The sequence below is a fragment of the Topomyia yanbarensis genome, chromosome 2 (assembly GCF_030247195.1).
Source record: "Topomyia yanbarensis strain Yona2022 chromosome 2, ASM3024719v1, whole genome shotgun sequence".
In the NCBI taxonomy this organism is placed as follows: Eukaryota; Metazoa; Arthropoda; class Insecta; order Diptera; family Culicidae; genus Topomyia; species Topomyia yanbarensis.
The window spans coordinates 146973193-146996593 of record NC_080671.1 but is presented as its reverse complement, the minus strand read 5'-3'; the positions used below and the strand labels follow the sequence as shown (position 1 = coordinate 146996593).

General features: G+C 39.6%; 1 protein-coding gene across 2 annotated transcripts in view; it reads right to left on the bottom strand.

Moving 5' to 3' along the window:
* Positions 1-23199, bottom strand: part of LOC131681667 (CCR4-NOT transcription complex subunit 1) — a 34725-nt gene extending 11526 nt beyond the window's left edge. For both annotated transcript variants that reach the window (XM_058962613.1, XM_058962614.1), the window contains exons 1-4: positions 22621-23199; positions 16360-16605; positions 4442-4622; positions 65-4383 (exon numbers count right to left, since the gene is read on the bottom strand). In XM_058962613.1, coding sequence (XP_058818596.1) covers positions 65-4383; positions 4442-4622; positions 16360-16605; positions 22621-22722 — 4848 coding nt within the window. In that variant the 5' untranslated portion in view covers positions 22723-23199. The remainder of the gene's footprint in view (positions 1-64; positions 4384-4441; positions 4623-16359; positions 16606-22620) is intronic.
* Between the last annotated feature and the right edge of the window lie 202 nt (positions 23200-23401).

Here is a 23401-nt window from a genome sequence, read left to right as displayed (position 1 = left end):
AATAAGCGGAAAAAAAGACAATTAGCAAACCTATCAAAACCAGCGATAAACACGCGCTACTCACCACTACCAACTTCGGTGCAAACAGCGCATTATCTCGATCGGTAATTGGTTGGAAGCCGGGAATATTTCTTGCAAACTCCTCGTACACCGCCAGTTGGCTTAGCGAGACTCCTCCAACGCTCAACCGAATCCGTTCCGGCATTCGCTCAGCCTGGTAAGTCAATACACTGGCGTCGCAGTATCTGCGGCCTTCCTGGCGAGCAATTTTACGCATATCGTATTCCGTTGCGAGCAGTTTATCCATTTCGGGAACAACTTTCTCAATAGCAGTTTTCTGTATGAACGCCGATACCAGCTCCATGTTGTCTGCAGCTAACTGGTTCGCTGCAGCTTCCGCCACGTCCTTCTGCGCCGGGCTGAGTGTCGTCATGAAGGCGGTTTTAATGTTGGTCTGAATGTTTTGCATCAGCTGATCGCGGCAGGTGATCATCGCCATACCAGCTGCCAGATTGCGTGCCAAATTATGGGATGCTGTTCGCATGCGTTGCTCGTCCGAATCGAGAGCAAAGTCTTTTTTGATGATCTGCTCACAAGTTTTAGACGCGATTTTGACGCTTCTCTCCACAACCGGAGTAATCCAATCGGTGATGGTTCGTTCCAAGGCTGTTTTGACGATTTGTTTTAGATGAGGGTGAGTATGCAGGAGTGTGATGTTTGGCGAGTAGGTCACATGTTGATTGATACAAGCAAAACTGGCGATGTTGATATCGGAGTAATGGAAGCGTGGTTCAGGGGGACCAGTAACGGCTAGTGATGGGTCCATAACAGGAATGGCCGGAGATCCAGAAGGTCCGGCAGACACCATTTCCTCGGCAACCTGCTGCATAACAGGTATCGGTTGCATTTCCTTAACCAATTTCGGCTGGGAAAGCTGATACTCAATATTTTGGGCACGTTCCGGATCCTTCAAGTACACCGCTGGCTTCAAATCTGTAACATCAATGTTCAGGTTCTTGCATAGAACCTCAATCTCGAATTTTAGATTTAATTTAAGATCCTGCTCTTGATGTAGCTCTGCCAATACATTCATGATGGCCATCGTCCATGGATTTGGAGGCTTGAACACCTTACTTTTTGCGCAAGATTCAAGCACTTTGGCCACAAATGGAACCACATACAGAAGCTCTTGCTGACCCTTATTGTATGCTTCCACCAGGAGTGATTTCATATCAATATCTAACTGCAGAATCGGTTTGTTACGTCCCAATGTCATCATTCCGAGCCAGTGACCCAGGTTCTTAAGCAAACTTCTGTCGGAAAAGTTGGCAATTCCTTTATCGGAACGTAGAAGTACTTTGATGTTCCGAAAAGTTTCCTTTGTCACCAGTTTGTTGATTTCTGAAATTTTAAGGGCATCCAGAAAGTTGGAGTACAACACGTGGAAATTAACTTCTATTGAAGCTCGTTTCAGCACCAGGTACTGAGCCAACCATGCATGGTAGTCCTTTTGAATGATATCTTTAATTTCTTCGCACTTTTGTTGAAGATTGATTTGACTCAAATTGTTGAAGATGAAGGCAGTTTTGTCCTGCATGGCGTCTGGTGGAGTGATGATCTTCTCTTCTCCATCCTGAGTGGCTACCAGCAGGGTATCGATGTTAGTCGCATTAGCAATGGACTTAACACGCGGTGGTTGGGAACTGGTAGTTAGCTGTGTTCCCAGATTAACCTTTGCTGGTGCCGGAGCTGCTGCTGCTGTCAGGTTGCTAGTTCCTGTTACAGAATTACTACGGTAAAGCGGATTTCCACCGGCTACTACAGATGGCCCCGGTAAAAGTTGGGTGATGGATGCAGGTAGTGGTCCTGGTCCAAGTGTTTTGTTCGGTGGTTCTAGGCCTTGTGCTCCAAATTCGATGTACTCAATCAAGTGCGGTGGGAACTGATCGAAGTGCGGAATTGAATGAACGTATTCGCAGTACTTTGGGTACAGGTGCAGTTTGTTTTTGAAACGGTCCAATGCTGTGATGCCAAAATAATACATCTTGGATCCTTCTTGCTTCTTCAGAGCATCAAGAACACAACGAAGTGCTAGACCCAGGGCAACATAGGTAGTAACCAGGTTTCTTTCGACCATGCCTCCAAAAAGCTGCGCCGTGATCTGCAGTTCCTTGTCCGGATACTGAGGGAAAAACTTGTATTCCTCGAACAAGTTGCGCAGCATACATTGATATACGTCACATTCTCGACGAATCGGCGAATCTTTGAAGCGCTGTAGCATATCTAACACTTCATCGATAGACAAATTATTGTGCGGTGGATGATTGTATATCCGCTGGAAGTAGCTGTTAGCTTCATCTTCGACTTCTTTCGATACCTGCTGACAACCGATCTCTGGGAAGGAAGTTTGACCTGCATTGGGTAATGTCAACTTGTCTCCTGTGGGAGTTTGCGGCAAGCGTCCGATATTCCCAACTGGTGCCGTTGGCGGCATTGACATCAACGGGAAAGGACTGTTTGATGGACCAGCTAGCAGCCTAGACGGAGATGCTGGAGTCGATACAAGATTTCCGAGGGCACTTCCGAAACTAAAAGCACTATTCCCTGGAGCACCCAGGTTCAAACCAGCCATATTGCCAGCCAATCCGGAAAGTGGCTCAACAGATGGCCCTGGGAAGATCTGTCCTCCCAAAGCTGAAGCATTGAAGGGGGTTTCCAAACCACGGTGCGGTCTTAGAACACCAGGCGGCGGAGGTTGTTGCTGTTGAGGTGCCTGTTGGGCGCGAGTTTTACTGGTCAACAGCAGATTATATTGAGCCATTCCCATAATAATTTCCGCTACTTCTTGGCTAACATTACCAACACATGCTTGCAAACAAGTCAAAATCGTACTCAACGTCTCCGGTGGTAGCTGAGCTGATTTAGGAATTTGTTCGTCAGCAAATTTTCCGACCATGATCTGTGGACAGCGTCGTTGAAGAAATTTGATGATGGTCTTCACAAACGGTTCCCCGTGTTCACGTATTTTGTCGGCCAGCCACTTTTCCAATTTCAAATACTCACGCCGTGAGGCCAAACAAGCCAAATCAATTATGAAAATAAATGATCTAACGTTCAACAAATTTGAAAGTGCCTTCAGATCTTGGGCTACATCCAGTATGCGAGACAGGCGCGATTGATCGTTCTCTCCACGAAGATACCACTCACTCATCGAATGTAAAATAATGTGTCTCAATGAGGGATTGAAATTGGTATTGTTCCAGGCGTGATGTAAAATGGTTCCAGAATTTGGATGATTTCCTAGAAATATAGGAATCAGTGTCGTGAACAGCTCCTGACGCGAGACAGAGACCGGTGGATTGATCTGCAAGAGTGCCATAAAAATTATATCTGGGCACAGTTGAATCGGAATTTTGAATAGCTCCATAGCTTGGGCGTAGAATCCATTGTCAGCGATATACAGCAGAACGTCAACCAGATGAAGAGACATCCACGAAGCTACCTCTTTATTATCCGTTTCCGGTGGCGTTTTCAGTAAGTCGACCGAAACGCTCGTGTAGATATGATCAGCAAATGAGTACAAATCTGGACACTTCAAAATCATTGTAATCAACGACAGCTGGCCTTCCACGTTTGTCCAGCGCTGATAGACACACTCTACGGGGAAATGCTGTCCCAAACCACTAGATTGGACTCCCATTTTTACAATCGATAACAGCAATGAAAGCCCTGCTCTATCCTTGATAAGAAATTCCGGATGATCTAGCGCCAAACAGACATCCTTCCAATTCAAACCTGGTATTACTTCCTTCAGAGCCTGCACAAAAATCTCCGGCTTCCAGGTGCTGTTCTCTCCTCCGGAACCCCCACCTTGACTATCCTTTCCTTTCCCTCCAGGATCATTTCCTTGCGGCCAAAAGCTACTGGGTGTCGGTAAATTGATACTACTCTCCGAAAGAGACGCATGCGTTAAACACATAGACGATATTATCTTGGCAACATCTTGCGCCGAAATCTCCCTTCCACCGACCTTGAGCAGATGATTTTTACAGTCCTCCAACGAGGTCGTAAAAGTATAACCAATCTCCATCACTAGACTGCCCCAAGCCGTGTCCATCACAGACGAACGCAGCAGGGCTTGCGAATTCAGTTTGACCGATTCGGCCGAAATTTCCGAGTCTTCTGGGTAAAGTAATGGAGCTAGTATCAAGGGTACTCGATCCCGCGGAAAATCGCGACACAGCTGCTGCACAAACTTGACGTAGGTTGTATCCGACAGACCAAGCACTCGATGTTTGTCGTGGGAGATGAGCGAAAGAATGTGCTGCAAGACTTCAGGCGAAACGTCGTTTAGACTTCCTTCCTGGTTCGGTTGACTGGGTTCTGAAACGAAGCATCCGAAATGTAAACAAACCAATTCATAAAACGTACAAATACTCACCTAAATCGATGTAAGACTGAATAAGTTCACCCAAACAGCTACGACCGAGAGCTTCCGCGCTGAGTACAGTGTCCGGATGTGCGGAGTGGAGTAGGGCCAACGAAAGGGCGGCTTCCTGAATCAGCGAACAGTTGAGGGTTCTCGCAATTTGCGTCGCAAGGTTGACCGATGGTACAAGAGTCTTCGATGGGTAAACGAGACAAATTAGCAAATGTATTCGATGTTTCAATTAAATTATGACACTCATACGCTGCCCATACTCGTATAACAGTCCCATATGCATTTTCATCACATTTAGTTAACTTCATGAATAACGTTTAATTGTATGTACTATACTTCAATAAGTCACAATAAAGAGAAAACTAACGACTGTTGGTGGAATTCTTTTTATAGGGGTTATGTTCGGCTTCCAGTCTTTGAACTATTTAACAAACGGAATATTTACTTATCATCCGACGTTTCGGCTACATGTATTGCGCCTTTCTCAAGGAATCTACAAAACGTTACACTCAGTCAAAATTACATTACAAGAAACATTGATTAACCTAAACACTTACTAAGCTAGTTACCGTGTTATCGTCAAGCACACCTTCGTGTATTGGTGCAATTGTCATATTTAGCTGTTCTGAGGGTGAAATGTGTAAGAAATGTATGATTATCGGCGCGATGCCTTTTGAATTTGAAAATGTTACTTTTGCGTATTGCCACTGACTCACGTATGTGGCGGTTTAATAATTATCCGAAAACGGTCCGTAAACGAAGAAAACTATTTGTGTTTGCTGTTTCTGTATCACTTCTGTTTTGATCACAGCGGTACTCATGATCAGTGATCGTACCCCTCTCTAGGTGGGATCCGTGTGTGTATTTTCGAGATTTGTTTTTCTTCTCTCTCCTCTCTGTGTTGTTAAGTTTTTGACTGTGTGTAAAACCCCTGCATACGTGTTACTCAAATTGTCTGTGTCAGTGCGTTTATTGACTGTGTGTGGTGTGTTTACAATGTGGCATGTTTCGAGTATAGCTAAATTTTGTCTCTTCCATGTGCTGTCCAATACCTCTACCCGATTGAAGTCAAAGTAAACACACCACACACAGTCAATAAACGCACTGACACAGACAATTTGAGTAACACGTATGCAGGGGTTTTACACACAGTCAAAAACTTAACAACACAGAGAGAAGAGAGAAGAAAAACAAATCTCGAAAATACACACACGGATCCCACCTAGAGAGGGGTACGATCACTGATCATGAGTACCGCTGTGATCAAAACAGAAGTGATACAGAAACAGCAAACACAAATAGTTTTCTTCGTTTACGGACCGTTTTCGGATAATTATTAAACCGCCACATACGTGAGTCAGTGGCAATACGCAAAAGTAACATTTTCAAATTCAAAAGGCATCGCGCCGATAATCATACATTTCTTGCACATTTCACCCTCAGAACAGCTAAATATAACAATTGCACCAATATACGAAGGTGTGCTTGACGATAACACGGTAACTAGCTTAGTAAGTGTTTAGGTTAATCAATGTTTCTTGTAATGTAATTTTGACTGAGTGTAACGTTTTGTAGATTCCTTGAGAAAGGCGCAATACACGTAGCCGAAACGTCGGATGATAAGTAAATATTCCGTTTGTTAAATAGTTCAAAGACTGGAAGCCGAACATAACCCCTATAAAAAGAGTCACAATAAAAATCACGAGTTTTCACCGTGAAATACAAAAAAATACCAAACCATGTTTGTCCCATATGAAAAGTACCCGCATATCAGTCTCATATGTTATCCCCAACGCAGATAAGAAATTTTTCTTCTGCTATGATGTTTTAATGTAGCATAGTTATTTTTTTACCAGCGGGATGTTACTGTAAAGTAAAAGAACAAATTAAAACCATACATTGTACTGAAAAGAAGAGAAAAGCAGTTGGTACTGATATGCGAGTACGTTTGCGTTTGTAGACAAAAGTACTCGCATGTGCGTCCCATATAGCTTTTTTCATCGGATTTACACAAAAAATAGGATTTTTAATTATATTTACATAATACAGAAATGTTTATGTAGTAATTTTGTGAAACATTATCGGCATTTATAATTTTTCTAAACCCTGAAAACAAAAGAAAAACAAAAATATAAATCGCTTTTTTTCCTCAACTTGGTGATTTTTCATATGGGACTGATATGCGAGTACCGGCGTGGACGGGAATTTAATTATTTGGAATGTAACTAAAAGTGTCCATGTGTTGCAAGTCCCACAGACTAAAATACTATGGATTTTCATCAAATATCGAACCTGTCAGAGATTTGCTGAACATTCAACAATCTTTGCCAACTACTTGATACAGTGTACTAATGGCTTTTACAACGCAGTTTTGTCACGGAACTTCGATGTTATGGTGGCGACCTTTCCCAGTCAGGTAAAGTTAAGGAGGGTATATGTCCTCCGGAAGCTACTCGAGATGCACTGCACTATTGCAGGCTGCGGTTCACTAGGAGGTTGATAACAGTCTATTATCTTTCTCCGGACAAAACCAGCGTAGGCCGTGTGGCGTCCGGCGGGTTGAAGTATCGACTGAAAACATGATTCCTCAAGTCAAGGTGTTTCTCCGTGCCGAGGACTGAACGGCTGGCATGACTAAAATATGCCAGTCGTGCACGGAGTGTCGTGCGTCTTACCTTTGCTGTGTTACGCGAGTCTCTGAAACAGTGGGCATTTGTTTCTTCGAAAATCGTGGGATTCAAATGATGGTCATGTCCCTAATACCCATGTTGGGGTTCGCTATAGGCGATTATAAGCCAACATGTTTGAATCTTCTAGTTGATGTACAACAAGTCCTGATAGTGAAATGTGTAGTGCTGTAATCGAATATGGTTAGAGTAGCAAAAATTAATCTGCGAATTTATCCAGCCTAGTGTAGAAAGGAAAAGCTTCCTTAGATTTGGTTCAAGAACCGTATTTCCATAAAGGAAACATCTATGTTGGAAAGCTACTTAACACAACTCTTTCGAATCCATTTTAGAAGCGGCACGAGAAATAAGGAAACTGAGTGTCTGCGGATATCCTCAAAGTGGTGTGATGTCACCACTTCTATGGAACCTTATCACCGATGGCTTGTTGAGGAAACTTAATGAGCTTGGGTTTCCGACATATGGTTCCGCCGATGATTATCAAATAAAGATCACCGACATTTGCATTAACACACTTTTTGATTTGATGCAACAAGCCTTACGTGTTGTTGGGCAATGTATTCGTGTTGGACTATCAGTTAATCTAAATAAAACATCAACGGTACTTTTCACGCAACGAAGGACTACAACCGGAGCTCGCCATAGCAGTTCTTTGACTCTGAAATTATTATTGCAGATCAAGTTAAGTACGTTGGGATAATTCTTGACTTAAAACTTATTTGGACAGCTCACATCTATTTCAGGATCAAGAAAGCTTGCATGGCCTTCGGCTAATGTAGGCGGGCTTTCGGCAAATCTTGGGGACTCAAACCCAAGTACATTCAGTGAACCTACACAACAATTGTTAGACCAATACTGGCATGCGGGTGCCAGTATTGCCTTCTGCCATGAAGGGAGAAGTCATGATAATCCAATGAAAGTTAAACCATCTTCAGAGAATGATGGCTATGACTGGTGCGTTCTCGACAACACCTACTGCTGCTCTAGAGGCACTCTTGAACATAAAACCAGTATATGTGTTTCTGAAATAAGAAGCACTTTCTTGTGCATACCGTCTTAAGGTTACTGGAAGCTGGAACAGTAACCCAATAGATCGTGCAGCTAGCCGCACAAGACTGTGGCCCTAAATGGTTACTTGGGATGAGTCTACACTTGCACCCAGTGACCTTACCTTCACATGTAGTTTTCCTTTTAGTACTTTCAATGTCAGAATTCCTCTTCGCGAGGAATGGCTGTCTGTCTGAATGGCTGAGTTTGTTATACTGACGGTTCTTTGTTGGAGGGCCGAGCCGGTGCTGGTGTCTATTGTCATGAAATGAGATTAAACCAATCTCATTGGCTTGGTAAATACTGTACCGTATTCCAAGCAAGTATCTTTGCGATTCAGTGTGGCGCACAATCAGCACTTCAACAGGGAATTTGCGGCAAAAGAAACTATTTTTGCTCTGACAGTCAGGTTGTCCTGATCTCAAATCGAAGAACTTAGCATTTCAAATGCTAGCTACCTTCTATGGGTACCCGGTCATTCCGGTATTACTGGAAATGAATGGGCGGACGAATTGGCTAGAGCTGGCGCTATGATTGATTTCGTTGGTCCAGAACCAGTTCTACCACTGTCGATAAACTGGATAAAGCACAAGATTCGCTTATGGGCTGCATCCGAACTGGACTGGACATTGCAAACTCAATTATCACATTACCACTATTCAGCGCGCTGCGTATTACCCATGTGATCTTTGTGAATCCGATTACGGAACATCATATCATTTGATATGCAAATGCCCTATAGTAATGCAATTATGAATCCCGATTTTTAGTTCTCCATACATAGATGAACCTATGTACAAAGAGCTGAAACTGAAGATTATGCTATTGTTCCTAACCCAGTGTGGTGAAGAGCTATAGTTTTAGCCGTATTTGAATGACAGTGGTTCTTCGGGGGTGTTGATATATCCGCTCACTGCATAAATCAAAATTCTAGCTTCAAAATTCAAAATTCCATCCGGGGGCTTGGAAATTTAACTCCTTCGGGGGTGCAGAAAGCTCTGTTTTAATTGGTCTGTGTTGTTATTTTCCTTACCCCTAACCTTACCACTTCCCCAACCCTTCCCATCAGAGAATTGATGAAAGGACGATTTTTGGCGAAGCAAAAATCTGCGATCAACTTGGGGAAAGTCCCCTTTGATCCAGACGCTACTGATTTCTGATTGATATACTATTGCAGCCTGCCAACATACGAAATCAGGTCGATTTCGTCACCGACACCCATCCGTCTACCACAGAACTTGAAGCTGAAGGATACAACATGAAATAACAACTCTCTAAACAAGTCAGACCAACTCGAAGGGCATGGAACCCCTATATCCGTGTACTTAGGTAAACACAATGGATGTATACACACAGAAAAAAATATTGGTAAAAGTAAGAGTATTGCACTCTTAGCAAAAAACAACCAACGCCTACTTTTGAGTTAAAAATAAAACTATTAAATTAATCAATAATAATAATCAAAATAAAAGTTTTCCTTTTGATAGAAGAATAATAATCAAAATAAAAATTTGATTTTCAAACTAAGAGTATGTGTTGGTTGTTTTTTGCTAAGAGCGAAAAACTCCTATTTTTTCTGTGTGTATGTTCTTTCGAAGTAGGAAATACAGATGCTACACCCGTTGAAAACCTACCGCAATTACAAGCGTTTGCTCACTACTCGATCTACCACCGTTCAACCGTCAGGAGGCAACTTGCAAGGATATCTTTAAATCTACTAGCAGAACGTGAGAGGACTACGCTCAAAAATTGATATGCTATTCGTCGCTTCTTCAGATGTCGATCATGATGTTATTGTTCTGACCGAAACGTGGCTGAATGATCAAATCAACTCGCTTCAATTATTTAGCTCAAGGTACTCGTTATATCGCAACGATCGCGATCCTAATAGTGCAGGGAAGAAACGAGTTGATGATACGCTCATTGCAGTCTCTAACCGATTCTCATCCAAACAAAAATATGATACAATCGCGAACAACTCTGGGTAAATGCTTGTTGCTCCTATACTAATTTCTGTGTGGATTTAGTATATATTCCTCCCGATTCCGCAAGTGATTATTCAGGGGCACATAGACTCCGCACTTGACATCGCAACTTCAGTTAAACCTAGCATGGCACATCTACTTCTATGGAAGAGTAGCCCCTCCAGGTACACCTTCCAAATCCTTTTGAATCAACCTTTTGAGAGCGAGTACTATCTTACTGGACAAAATGTCTGTACTGAACATGCAACAAATGTTTACAGTTAATAATAGGCGAAATCGAACCCTGGTCCTCCTGTTTATAAATGAAGAAGCTTCAATAAACTGCACCGTTTCAGAAGCACTTGAGCCATTAGTTGCTGTAGACGCACGTCATTCTCTACTTCTAGTAAGGCAGATTTGTTCACAGCTGGTTCTTCGTGACGAGATGGAGGATGTCAGAGAGTTCAACTTTTCGAAGACCGACTTCATAACTCACCAGGGATACCAGGTATCTTTTTCAAATGTCTTCACATTTTATAAAAAATGTCTTCATTTGTCTTCAACGGCCAGGATTCTGAATCCATTATTGATTTTCAGCCAGAATTCTGCCAGAAATCAGTCAGACATCCGAATAAATTTGTCTTCAAAATGAAAAACACGTTTTCACAACATTTCAAATGTCTTCAAAATGAAAACCAAATCTTCAAATCTGGCATCTCTGTAACTCACTACAGGCAATCGATTAGACTTTCTTGAACTTCGCGATCGATGTAGATGTCGCCGTAGAAAAACTCACTGGGGCGAAAATAGCGCTAGCGTATTGTGTACACCTCTACGACTAATCATAAACCAATCACTGTCGCAATCAGTGTTTCTCCTGTTAGAAAATATCAGTAGTTTCCCGTTTTTTAAAAGTAAAGTGATAAGCAAAATGTTGCGAACGTTCGTGGCATAGCCTCGCTCTGTTATGCTCTTTCATGAGACCAAAGCATACATATTGAAGGGCCAACATGGCTTTTTGCAGGCCCATCTAGCCCAATTTACTTCGCACTGCAATGAAAACATCGAAGATGGATCACAAGTAGACATTATATACATTGATCATAAAGCTGCTTTCGATCGTGTAGACCACTCTCTTCTGGTCTACACTCCAGATCGAGTGTCTGGACGCTCAAATTTTACAGGCTTGAATCATATCTCGTAGATCGTACTCTGTCTATGAAATTAGGAAGAAACGTGTCATGTAACTTCATCAACTTTTCAGGTGTACCGCAAGAGAGCAATCTCGGACCGTTGCTTTTTTTTCTTGATTCTTCTATGACGTTTGCTATGTTATACCCCCAGAGTGCAAACTTATACTGATTTCGTTTTTGGAATCGAGTCGCTTGTATGGATTTTGCAAATATTAGAGCGAACCTAGAGCGACACTAATCTAATTCCGAAATCAACATTATATACGCTGATGATCTCAAACTCTTTCTCATTGTGCGGTCAATAGAAGAGTTTATCGACTTGTTGGGTGAAAGCATGTCCAAATGCTCTATAATATACTTCACACGCAGAAAAAGTCCAATTCTCCGGAGCCACAACATCGCCGGCCACTCGCTAGAGAGAGTGTCAGTTATTGGAGACCTTGATGTTCTGGACCTGCTACTGACATTCAGAAACCATTACTCTCATGCTATAGCACAGTCAAATAGAAATTTTGGCTTCATAATAAGAATCGCCGACGAGTTTACTGATCCATATTGTCTGCGGGAACTGTATTTTTCACTTATTCGGTTCTGTCCTGTAAGCTTCAACAGCCATTAGGCGTCCTTACACCAACATTTGAACTAACAGAATCGAAGCAGTGCAAGCAAGATACCTCCGCTTTGCTCTTAGAACTTTGCCGTGGTGTAACCCAAAAGAGCATACATCGATCGCTGTCGTCTGCTCAATACGGAAACTCTGTCAAAAAGGCGAAATACATTCAGAGCGGTATCTGTTGGGAAAATATTGACTGACCAGACCAAATGGATGCCCCAGATATTCTCTCACAAATCAATATCAATGTACCCCCCAAAAACCTTAGATCTCGTAACATTTTAAAACTCGACTTTCAGCGCAGCGAGTACGGTCAGAACGAACCACTAAGGACTATGTGTAATGTTTTCAATATTGTGTAGGACCATTTTGTATCTAGTGTTGTTTTCAAGAATAGACCTAGGAGATTTACATAGCTTATAAGATTAAGTTAAAATAATTATTGTAATTCTTAATACTAGATATGTGATTTTGTTAATTCGTAATGAGATAGTAACTAGGTAAAAAACGTACGAAAAGATGATGGGTTTTTACGCGCATTCGAAATCCATTTCTGAGGTGAACCTTGAAATGGGCTTTTCCGATACAACAATAACATTAAATTTCATGTCGACCAACACGAGTTAGACGGAAAATGAGAAAAATGAATACAAAAAAAAATTTCGCATGCCAGGAAAAGGCGTAGACTAATCACTTACACAGACACACAATATTTATAAAAGCTCGAAAAAACCTGAATTGGATCTACGAGTTTTCTGTCAGTAGCTGCAGATTTCCTACCAACTCATATAATTGCATGCAGGTTCATCGTAAAGCCTAAGTTTTTTTCGAGAGTTATCCTACTGGAGCTGTAAAGCTAGCTGTAGCTCCCCATCAGAATCACACATTACACTTTCAGACGAGACAGGCAATGTCGCCCACTAATACACTGCTAAGGCCAATTGCAGCGAGCCGTAATTCCGAATGTGATAGATTGTACGGTTCAGATATGTGCGGGCGTAGAGACTTCGCGATCGCGTGTATCATCGCGAAGGGCTCGAGCATTTGTTAACGTTAACGTGTTCAATCGCGTGTCCGTTTGTATGTCACGTGTAATAACGTATGAAGACTTTTTCAATAGGTCCAATCTTCAAAAGAGAGCCACTCTTTGTTTACTTTCTCTTCCGCGAATTACTCGATCACCTTTCTGATTTCCCTTTGATTGTTCGCGTAATAAGCTGGTAGAAACATTGGTCTTTCGAAACATACTGATAAATGCTCGAAAAGTTTTGTGGTGTTGCAGATTGGACCTAGTGAAACCTTGGTATATGTCACTTCGCGTGTATACATTCTGTTTTATAACCGTGTGCCTATCGCATATTCGCGTGTGTTCTTGGATAACTTGTGCGGACTGTGAATCTGATACTTTATTTTTAGTGTACGGTTCAGATTCTAGAAGAAAATGGGTTCTTCCATATCACTAGAGTTCCCTCATGTCGTCATGGAAGGTGTTGTCTAGTTTTTTTTATTCGTCCAACTGAATGTATGGTCCTAAGTTGCTACGACGGGGGATAATGATTTCCGGATGTAACCGACTCATGATCACGCGCATACAGACGTTTACAGGTTCGCGTTCGAGACCGCGTTTGTCACTTCGTAACATTACCGGAGCATTATCAATTTTGCGCGATCGCTGGCGTAGGTGTGCATAGATGATAGCGACAGGCTTAAGCCTTCCTATGTTGTAGTGATTGTCGCGTGTATTTAACTTCGCGTGAATAAATTCGATGTTATGACCCAGTGGCCGTTTACCGCCATTCTGATATTTAGTTTTCGGTGCACAAGGGATTGAGTTACCCCATATCACTAAAGTCATGTCGCCATGAAGTGTTGTTCAGTGGATATGAGAGCTTTCTTTTTCAATTGTTGCATGAACCTAGACTGCTGGAACCGAGAATAGAGGCTTCCGGAAGTGACCGATTCATGATACCGCGAGCAAAGGAGTTTATAGGTTCACGCTTGAGACCGTGTTTAAATGGGTATAAGTGCTGAGATGTTCATATTATCACCGGGATGTTATCAAGTCTGCAAGAACGTGGATGTAGGTTGCATGGATGATCGCAAATGGTTCAAACATTTGTATGTAAACGTGTTTGCCGCGTGTAGGTATAAATTCGATTTATATACCCATGGAACGTGTTGTTTAGCGGATATGAGCGTCATCTTCTTGTTTGATCTATCTGAAGATATTGGACCCATGCTATGAGGAAAGGCACTTCCGGACGTAATCGATTCATGACTCGAGCATTTGTATATTGACGTTTTTGTCGCGAATACAAGCGTGTATTACATTATTTTATATAAGCTAGAAGACAGTGAGTTCTCCCATTTCAGTTGAGTTCCAGTCATGTAGCCATGAAACATGTTATCTAATATTTTTTTTCTATTGGTCCAACTGAAGGCATGAGTTTGGGCTGCTTGGATCAAGGGTAGAAACTTACGGACGATATCGATTCATGATTGCGCAAGCAGTGAGTTGATGCTTGAGACTGCATTTGTAAATTTATATGTGCTAAAACGTTCACTTAATTACCGAAGTGTTTGAACGTTTGCAAGATCGCATGCGTTCGCGTTTGTGGATTACACTCCCTTGTTCAATTGCAATAACTTCAGTTCTACGAATAGTAGGTACTTGTAACAGTTAGTGCTCAAAATTTAATGTAATAGCCCCAGTTAATAGCCTTACTTACGTTTGTGAGAGAATCCTGCCTAAACTAAAAATTCAGCTATTTTAAAGTGTGGTTTATAAACAACATGGGCATGAAGGGGTTAAATGAGTAACTAATGCAGTTTTGACAACTCTGTACAATGTATATCTAGCCCAATACTTAAAATGGGCCTAACTGCAAAATGTAAACAAATCGAATTTTCATGTTTTCCATTAAAAATATCTAACCGAACACCTTCATAACGTAACAATTGATTGTGAAGAATTTTGATTTTATCACATCACACATCACAGTGCAACACATACTTGATGAATTAATCGAAACTACAACTGTTTTTTTACAGAGGTTCTAACCTTACGAGGGTCATTCGCTTCTTTTCGGGTTAGAGAAATCTCTTTGGAAAAATCTCTAACCCTATGTGCGGAGTTCGTAATCGAACACCCAGATCAGCTGCGTACAAGGCAATCAATTTACCAACTACGCTATGCCCGTCCCCTGAAACTACAACCAACGCTACAACTGCTCTAAGCCCTACTTTACCATAATTTACATATAGGGCCAATCTGATTTTATGATGTTCAATGGGTCCAACCTGACGATCTATTTCACTTCACTTTTAACTTTCGGTGTAATATCAGACCTGAAAAATTATTTTTTTGTGTGAAATATAAAAGTAGGAGCAATATGCGCAATCAATCGAAATAAAATAGTAACAATTTTCTAAATAGGATTATAATCAATTTGAGCATGCCTTCTTTTGCAATTTTCTTCACACTGAGAAACAAAAATATGCATAGTTAGCATACTTTCTATTCCAGGACAATTTCTTCTGCTGTGATTTTTATGCATTTTCATGCATACATTTCTAGTAAACATTCAATGAGTGGATGATAGACTGAATATGTCCAATGCATAAAATTTATAGCAGAAACGAGAGGCAGATAGAAAAGTATGCTATCGATGCATAAATAAAATTCTGCATCCGCAGAACTTTTTTATGCATCTATAGCATAATTTTCTATCTACCTCTCGTTTCTTCTGCTGTAAATTTTATGCACTGCACGTATTCGGTCTATCCACTTATTGAATGCTTACTAGAAATTTATGCTAGAAAATGCATAAAAATCACAGCAGAATAATAGAGACGGGAATGAGAAGTGTGCTAGCTATGCATATTTTTGTTTCTCACACGGTTAAATAAAACAACCTGCAGAAAAGTTCTTTTAACTTACTTTTGAGTTGTGCGTCGCTTTCGCACTTATTAGTGTTGTCAAAAACAAAAAGAGAGATTCGACTCAGTCGAGGTCTTCCGTGGAGGAAGGTACTTTTGAGTTGTTTGGGGTGAACTCAAAATTAGGTAAATTCAACTTAAATTTGAGTATAAAAAACCTATCAATGAGTTGTAATTTTTGCCGTGGTTAAATGGAAACTACCTTCAACACGGTTTACCTAATTTTAAGTTCCCAAACGATACCACGAGATTGAGTCAAAGGAACTCAATTTTAGGTAGTTTTTCGTTTCCGTGCAGTGCATACATGTTTACGTTTTGCATATAGGCCCTTTTCAAATGTTTGGGTAGAAATCATTTTTCTGCACAAAAAAGAGGTTATGTGACAAACGAAACCAGAAGTAAAACAAGAAAATATGGATTCACACACACAAACGTACACAGAATTACCCGGAATGAAACAGTGAAGAGATCTTACCCTTTGATGCGGTAGCGGATCGTCCACCGCTTGGCAAATGTTCCCGACCAGCTGCGGTTTGTCCAGCAATCCAACGAGCTCCTGCGATAGCAGACGAGCCTGCAGAGGCGAACTATTATTATTGCTATTGCTGCTCCGGGAGGATCCTACTGAAGCGTCTCCAGCGGCAGCACCGGGGAAGTCTATGGCAGAGAACAAACAACGCAGCAGATGACGATCGGCTTCCAATCCAAAGTCTTTCACAAACTGTAACCAACAGTAGTTGGTAGAGGAAAAAAATGAACGGGAAATTCAACACCGAAAAATACCCGTCGCGTTCGACCGGAAAAAATGGGCGAGAAGAAAAAACGAAAGGTAAACTTTAATAGATGTTATCGCGCACTGTAATAGCACTGAAATCACTGTTTTGAACGACACAAATGTACTCTCTCAAAGGATTTTCCATGATGCTTTCACACGAACGGAATTAACACGGCTTTTCGACCAGCAAACACGATAGAATATCACGACAGCCAGTGTAGATTAGATCGTTTGCTGCGGTCTTTCACTTTCGATCAAACATGGCCGAATGAATGGTAGAGCAAGAGAAACGATGGATGACGGACAGAGACCGTTAGCATCAGCTATTTTATCCAGCAGCAGTAAATAAACACACCCAAGACAGCTGACGGTGGTTTGTTTTTTTGTTGCATTGCACTTCGGTGAACTTTGGGTGCACGCATGTGCTTATATGGTCAGAAATGTTTGGTACGCGCAGAAAAAAAATCAGTAAAAATTAACAAACTTTGGTTTAAAATTACAATTTTTCCGTTTGATATAGTGATAAACAAGATTTAGGTTTAATGCAATCAATATAGCTGGTTGAATCTACCAACAAATTCATTTGTTGACTTTTCAATAGTTTCAACAAATATTTCGTTTGAAACAACAAAATCATGATAAGTTTAACCGAACAAACAAGTTCGAAGAAACAAAAAAAAATCTTTACTATTAATCAAAAGAGAGAACAATTAAAATTTAGTTGAAATCAAACAAGATTCCATTGGTTTTTAACAAAAAGATCAGTTCGATCTAAAAAAATATTTTGTTTCAGCAATGTTTCTATTTAAAATACAAACAAAAGTATTTGTTGAACTAAACCAGATCAGAGCAGCAAATTTTCAACAGTTTGTTTTGAACTTGAAGGAGGAAAAATTCTCAAATCATGCCCTACTATGTTCAATTCGCAGTTGTTCGTTTCCATTATTCATTCAAACAGCCGACCTGCTCAATCATTTTCCATTCATTTTCAGTTTCATTGACCCTGTGAATATCTCTTTACTGGGGTATTGACTAGGTTTTTCAAGCAAAACTACTCTGAACATAGTTCTTACTGTCCATGTAAGCTTTAAAACGCAAAACATGACGACATTTAACCTAAACTGGCCTCTACAGAGCAGATGACAGCTTTGGTTGGTGAATGAAAAAGCATCAATTTGAAATCAAGACGTACGATTCAGTTATGAAAATCCCGCCAACTTGAAAGTGAATGATTGAGGGAGGCTTTGAATTTGAATCATGGTTGGGTTTGATTGAACTGAAAGTTGGCATTTGAAAATGAAAATTTGCACCACTGAACCAGATACATGCTTTCGAGAAACGCCCATTTCAGTTTAAACCAGTCATTCGTCAAATTTTAGATTCAATTTAACCTTTTGTTGACTCAAAAAGGTCAGATTCTTCTGCGTGTACTTATATAATTGGGTTTACACTCGATTATTTGGGTTTAATCGCCTTTGTTTGAATGCTTGTGATATTTTTAACATTGAGCCTTTAAATTTCAATATTAGCTTTGTGAAGGAACTCATAAAATTTGTAAAGAAACTTTTCTTTTGATAATTTCCCTTAAGTTGCTATAATTTCAACGCAGAAAACATTTGAAATTGATTCTACGAAGAGTAAAGATATGTAATAACCTGCATTTTCATGAAGTTTCACTCTGCAGCGGAATAATGAGCGAAACAAGTTTGTTTACAAAAACCATTTTAGCCCTTTTGAATAGGGAAAAGTGAGGCAATATGAGCACCCTAAGGTTGAAGGCAAATATATCTGCAACAAAACATACAAATAATCACAAATTGCTCTCTACTGGTACAGTAAAACATATTCTTCACTCGCAGTTACTGATCATGCTTAAGAAAATTAAAAATCTTTGAAAATAATCGTTTTTTGTAATGATCTATTTTTGGCTTGGTAAAAAGCTTGTGGGGCAATATGAGCAATCTTAAGGGGAAATATGATCATATCGCAAAATATTATATTTTATTACAAAATTTCAAATTTATTTCACTTATCATTATAAAGAATCATATTTTTCATTGATTTAGTGACATTTAGTTGCCTATGAAATTCATCTTATAGTTTTAAACATCATTTTCGTAACTATTAGAATCAAATGTGCATTTTGTTTAAATCATATTGTTGCGAGTAATTTTCTCAAGCAAATCTTATTATTCATCGTTCGTAGTAGCTTCAGGTATAAAACGTTTACATATGGATAACTTTTCGGAATTTAATGCATGAACTCATAAGATTTTTGTGCTGCTCATTTTGCCCCATGCCGTAGGGCTATTTTCGCATTTTTTTGAGGGAACTACAAAGTCTTGTTAAATCATTTTTATGTTTGAAATACTTAGAAAGACGTTAAATATTCCGAAGATGTTTGCATTTTTCAATTACCGCACACATACTTCATGCGAATGCTTATTTCATATAGCTTGAATCTTATAACATTTTCAGTTCATTGACGTCTCATCAGATATGATGATGTATTTTTCGTGCTTTAGGATTTGTTTTTGTCGCAATTGAAGTATTACATCATCTAATGGTGATTGACGGAGCATTCGTGCAAACAAAAAAATCGAAAATTGTTCATAGATTTTCGGAAAACGGGGATGCTTAACTCGCCCAACATGGCGATATTACCTCACTTTCCCCTAAATATTTCTAGAGAAAATTTTCAATAGGACGTAAGTAACATTGAGAGCCTCTCTTTGTTTACTTTCTCTTTCGTTTATTTCGACGTCATTACAACACTTTGTACTAATTTTCCAGTACATATCGAAAGTCGACGATTTTTACTACAATATTATGCAAAGAGTAGGGTAGTAAATGTCGAAATGACCAAGTAATGAACAGAAGAGAAAGACCTCAAAGAGAATCTCTCATTGTTACTTACGTCCTATTGAAAATTTTCTCTAGATTTGTTCGGTCGCTGTCAGTCCGATATAATCCCTCTTTGTTTTGCCAACCTAGCTAACCTTCGTTGAGCTAAGTGATTTATTATTACGCTTTATTGTTTTGAGAACCTGGTAGTAACGTAGTTATAAAAGAATATATGAAATAGAATGAAATGATAGAAAAAATCATCGAATTTAATTGTATTCGCTATGCCCGCCCCGAAAAGAAATGTACAGTAACGAAACCATGATTTTCACTGTGACAGTACAGTAATTTTACAATAATTTACCGCAAGTTCCAGTGTTATGCTACAATACAAAAACAATAAACTTTAACGTTTCTACAGTTAATTTCAATGTAAAATTGACTTTTACAGTGAAAAAGGGGGGTGGTTATGTATCTTAACATTTAAAAAATCGATTTTTCTCCATACATTTTTTTCTCGAAAACAACAAAATTTAATGTGAATTTACTGCATCAGTTTTTTCCTGAAGAGTAAAATTGAATGTTACATGAAATTTTATTGTAAATCTACTGCGAGAACTCAGCGACGAACAATATTGAAACAGTAATAACTATAATATTTATTGTTTTAAGATTGTTTGTAGGGTAAATGCTATTGTAAAATTCTATTCGGGGCCCCAATAAAATATAGTAAATATTACAACAAAATGTGTATTGAGCTTTTTTTTAAAGATTTACTATGTTCAACAACAATTTTGCAAAAAAGGGAACCCCTTTGTTGCCAAAAATGGAGCATGCCAAAAACGTAACGTACCAAAACGGAATCTCACTGTATTTAAAACATCTGGTTACGTTACAGTTTTCTTTTTTTATTGTACCACATTTCTCCAGTACATTAATCTGTAAACCTAAGCGGGCCAACTCCATATGGTTGTCGAATGGGAACAAATGAACCGTTATATACGCTAGAACAAAAATTTTAGGGTGCGCAATTGCGAACAATGCGACTAGCAATAAAAATTTTAGTTTGTAAAGAATGTATTGTATGAAAATTGAATAACCTTAAGATTAATGCTTCTGTAATCAAAGTTTTGTTTTGACTGAGATTGACATTGGTTTGGGCACTGTAGTCCAGAAACAGTGCAAGATATTTTTCGCCTGGATAAATAAAACTATCACAAGGTACCGTCACAAACGAATGGACTGAGAAATTGAACATAGAACATGGGACTGATAAATTTGATAAATTTGGCGTATGAATTCTTTGGTTTATGAGGAATGAGTGCACTATACTGGATTCTCATACTGGAGATTGTATTCTTTATTGGGGCTTCAACCTCGATGGGATGGGTCATTCACCCTTAATACTGGATATTATTGAACTCGGGCCATCGAAAGCTTCTTATAAAGAAGGTATTATCCATCAAATATTTAATCTTTCACGAATCACGAATTTATTAAGTTACAGTTACAATGTTAATGAAAAACTGACTACTGGTCAGAGATAACTTCTCGATATTACAGCCAACTTGCAGCAGGGATTAAGAATTGTATAGGAAAAATAAGCCAAAAACAATGGCACAGCAATCTCATTGCCGCCTTCTGTATCAATTTATGAAATTCTGCACAAAGAAACCAATTTCTGGACAAAGAAACCAATACTTTCTCACTGATACTGTTTTTCAACTAGTAAAGTTATATCGTTCGTATGTCCGGAAATATCGACATAGATTTTTCATTAGGGCTTAAATCGCAAATGTAAACAAACTGCGTTTTCGCTATTACGACATTATGCAACAAAAATACTACAAGATTGAGGTGAAAATTAGTTAAAATGGTTTTTAGTTCGATGTATAATTAAAGAAAACAAAACGGCGAAACATGCATTTTCTTCATGCATACCTTTTCATGTCTACTCGATAGTTGTTGCACATAAACATTCGAATATTTCGATATTTTCATGAAATTTGAAGAAAAGATTCACGCGCCCTTTCTTTTACATTGGGTTTCTATGCGCCCATTTGCTGAGCCCTATTAAAAAGTATACTGTCAAGCTCGCCCATTTACCCAGCCCTACCCAGCAAGACAGAGTCAGTTTAGCGGTAAATGCCGCGCCCTTCTGAAAATTATGTACACGGTTTAGCCCTTCCGCAAATGGTGGTTGCTGAAGAGCGAAATCACGACTGGGATGCAAATTGGGCGTAAGCATTTTTTTAGTTTCTACCCACTAAAAGCACATAGGAATTAAATTCTTTGTTATATTGTCATAAGGTTTAACGAAAAATGCTTCCGGAAAAACACGGTCATAAAGTAATTTATACCTACAATAAAAACTACATTTAGAAAATCTTCGCCGAATATTGAAACTGATTTTTCTCCATTTGAGTACATTGCGACTTAGGCCCTAATGAAAGATCTGTGTCGATATATGCATCGTTCTTGTTCCAATGAAAAAAGAAGAGAATATCAACTCATACAAAAATTATAAGATATTTCCCAGAACCGGATTAAGTTTAGCCGATGCACTCCAATAATTTTGGGTAAAATATTTTTCTCTCTATCGTTTTCTGCCAGCGAAATAATTACAAATTTTAATTACCTAGTAATAGGTTATGAAACTTATACGATTTTCGATTGATTGACACCGGTGTAGTGGATTGCACTGGTTTTGCACTTTCTAGCAGAAGTGTCAATGGAACATACCCAGTTTTCTGCACTTCTGCTAGAAAGTGCAAAAACGGTGCAGTTTCAGTGCACTCCACTACACCGGTGTCAATCAATCGAAAACCACATTAGGTGTGTACAGTAAACATAAAGAACCGAGTTACCATCCTCTCGTTCTGCAGCATCAATGGAAAATCCTTCAGCTTTAAATTTGTTAGCCTTGCAGTAGATGGAGTTAATAATGAGACACAATGATAACATGATATATTTTGATTTGTTCTCTTCAATTCACTTCATGAATACGATACACGGCCATTAGTAGTGAAAAGAACTTTTCCGATGAATGATTATGATTTTCACACAAAACCGTAACACAGACATTTTTCAAAACCTTTGTTTTGCACCATAGCTCACCTGTGCTAACTGTCGACTACTCGACGCTAAGTTCTTCTTATTCAAGTTCGAAACGAGGTAAGTGATCTGCGTGAGGGCGTTTGAGCAGGGCTCTTGGTTCATAATTCCATCTAACGGGGCACACGAGCGCTTCCAACGCTGCCGCGGTTGAAGCTCTCTTCAATTGTTGCCACCAACTTGATCCGATTAACAACAATACTGTGAAACGGCGACAAATCCACGGGGCGTTTGATTGTTTTGCTTTGCAATACACGATAGCACCAGCTATTTTCTTCGCGGATGACGTTTCGATTTTTCTTTTTCTTCTTGCTGTTACTACTTTTCTTATGGTGCTGCTGGGGATGGAGGAAGAAAATTTCGTCCGAGGAAGGAAACGTTTTGACTGCAATTCTTCCGTGTTTGGCCCACATTGGGGCAAACTTAACGTTATCTACCACTTGAGGTGCACTCCTAGGAACACTTTGCAATTAGTTACAAATGTAATGAAGCCAAAATTTAAAAGAAAAATCACAAAATTATGCACGCGCGAACCGATTTGCAACCACTTCCTCGTAATAGTTGGTGAACATTGACGTCGCGAGGATTTTCACTTTTTGTCGTGATATTTTCTTATGGCAGCAGTCTGTTTTTGACGGCAGAACGGTCAGTTGGGGCACGTTCGTAGTTGTTTCATACACACTACTGAAAAATATCTCGCACGGGCAAATAAAACAACCCGCAGAATAAGTTCTTTTAACCCTTTAATGCATACTGTTGCCATTTGGCAACATACCGAATTCTG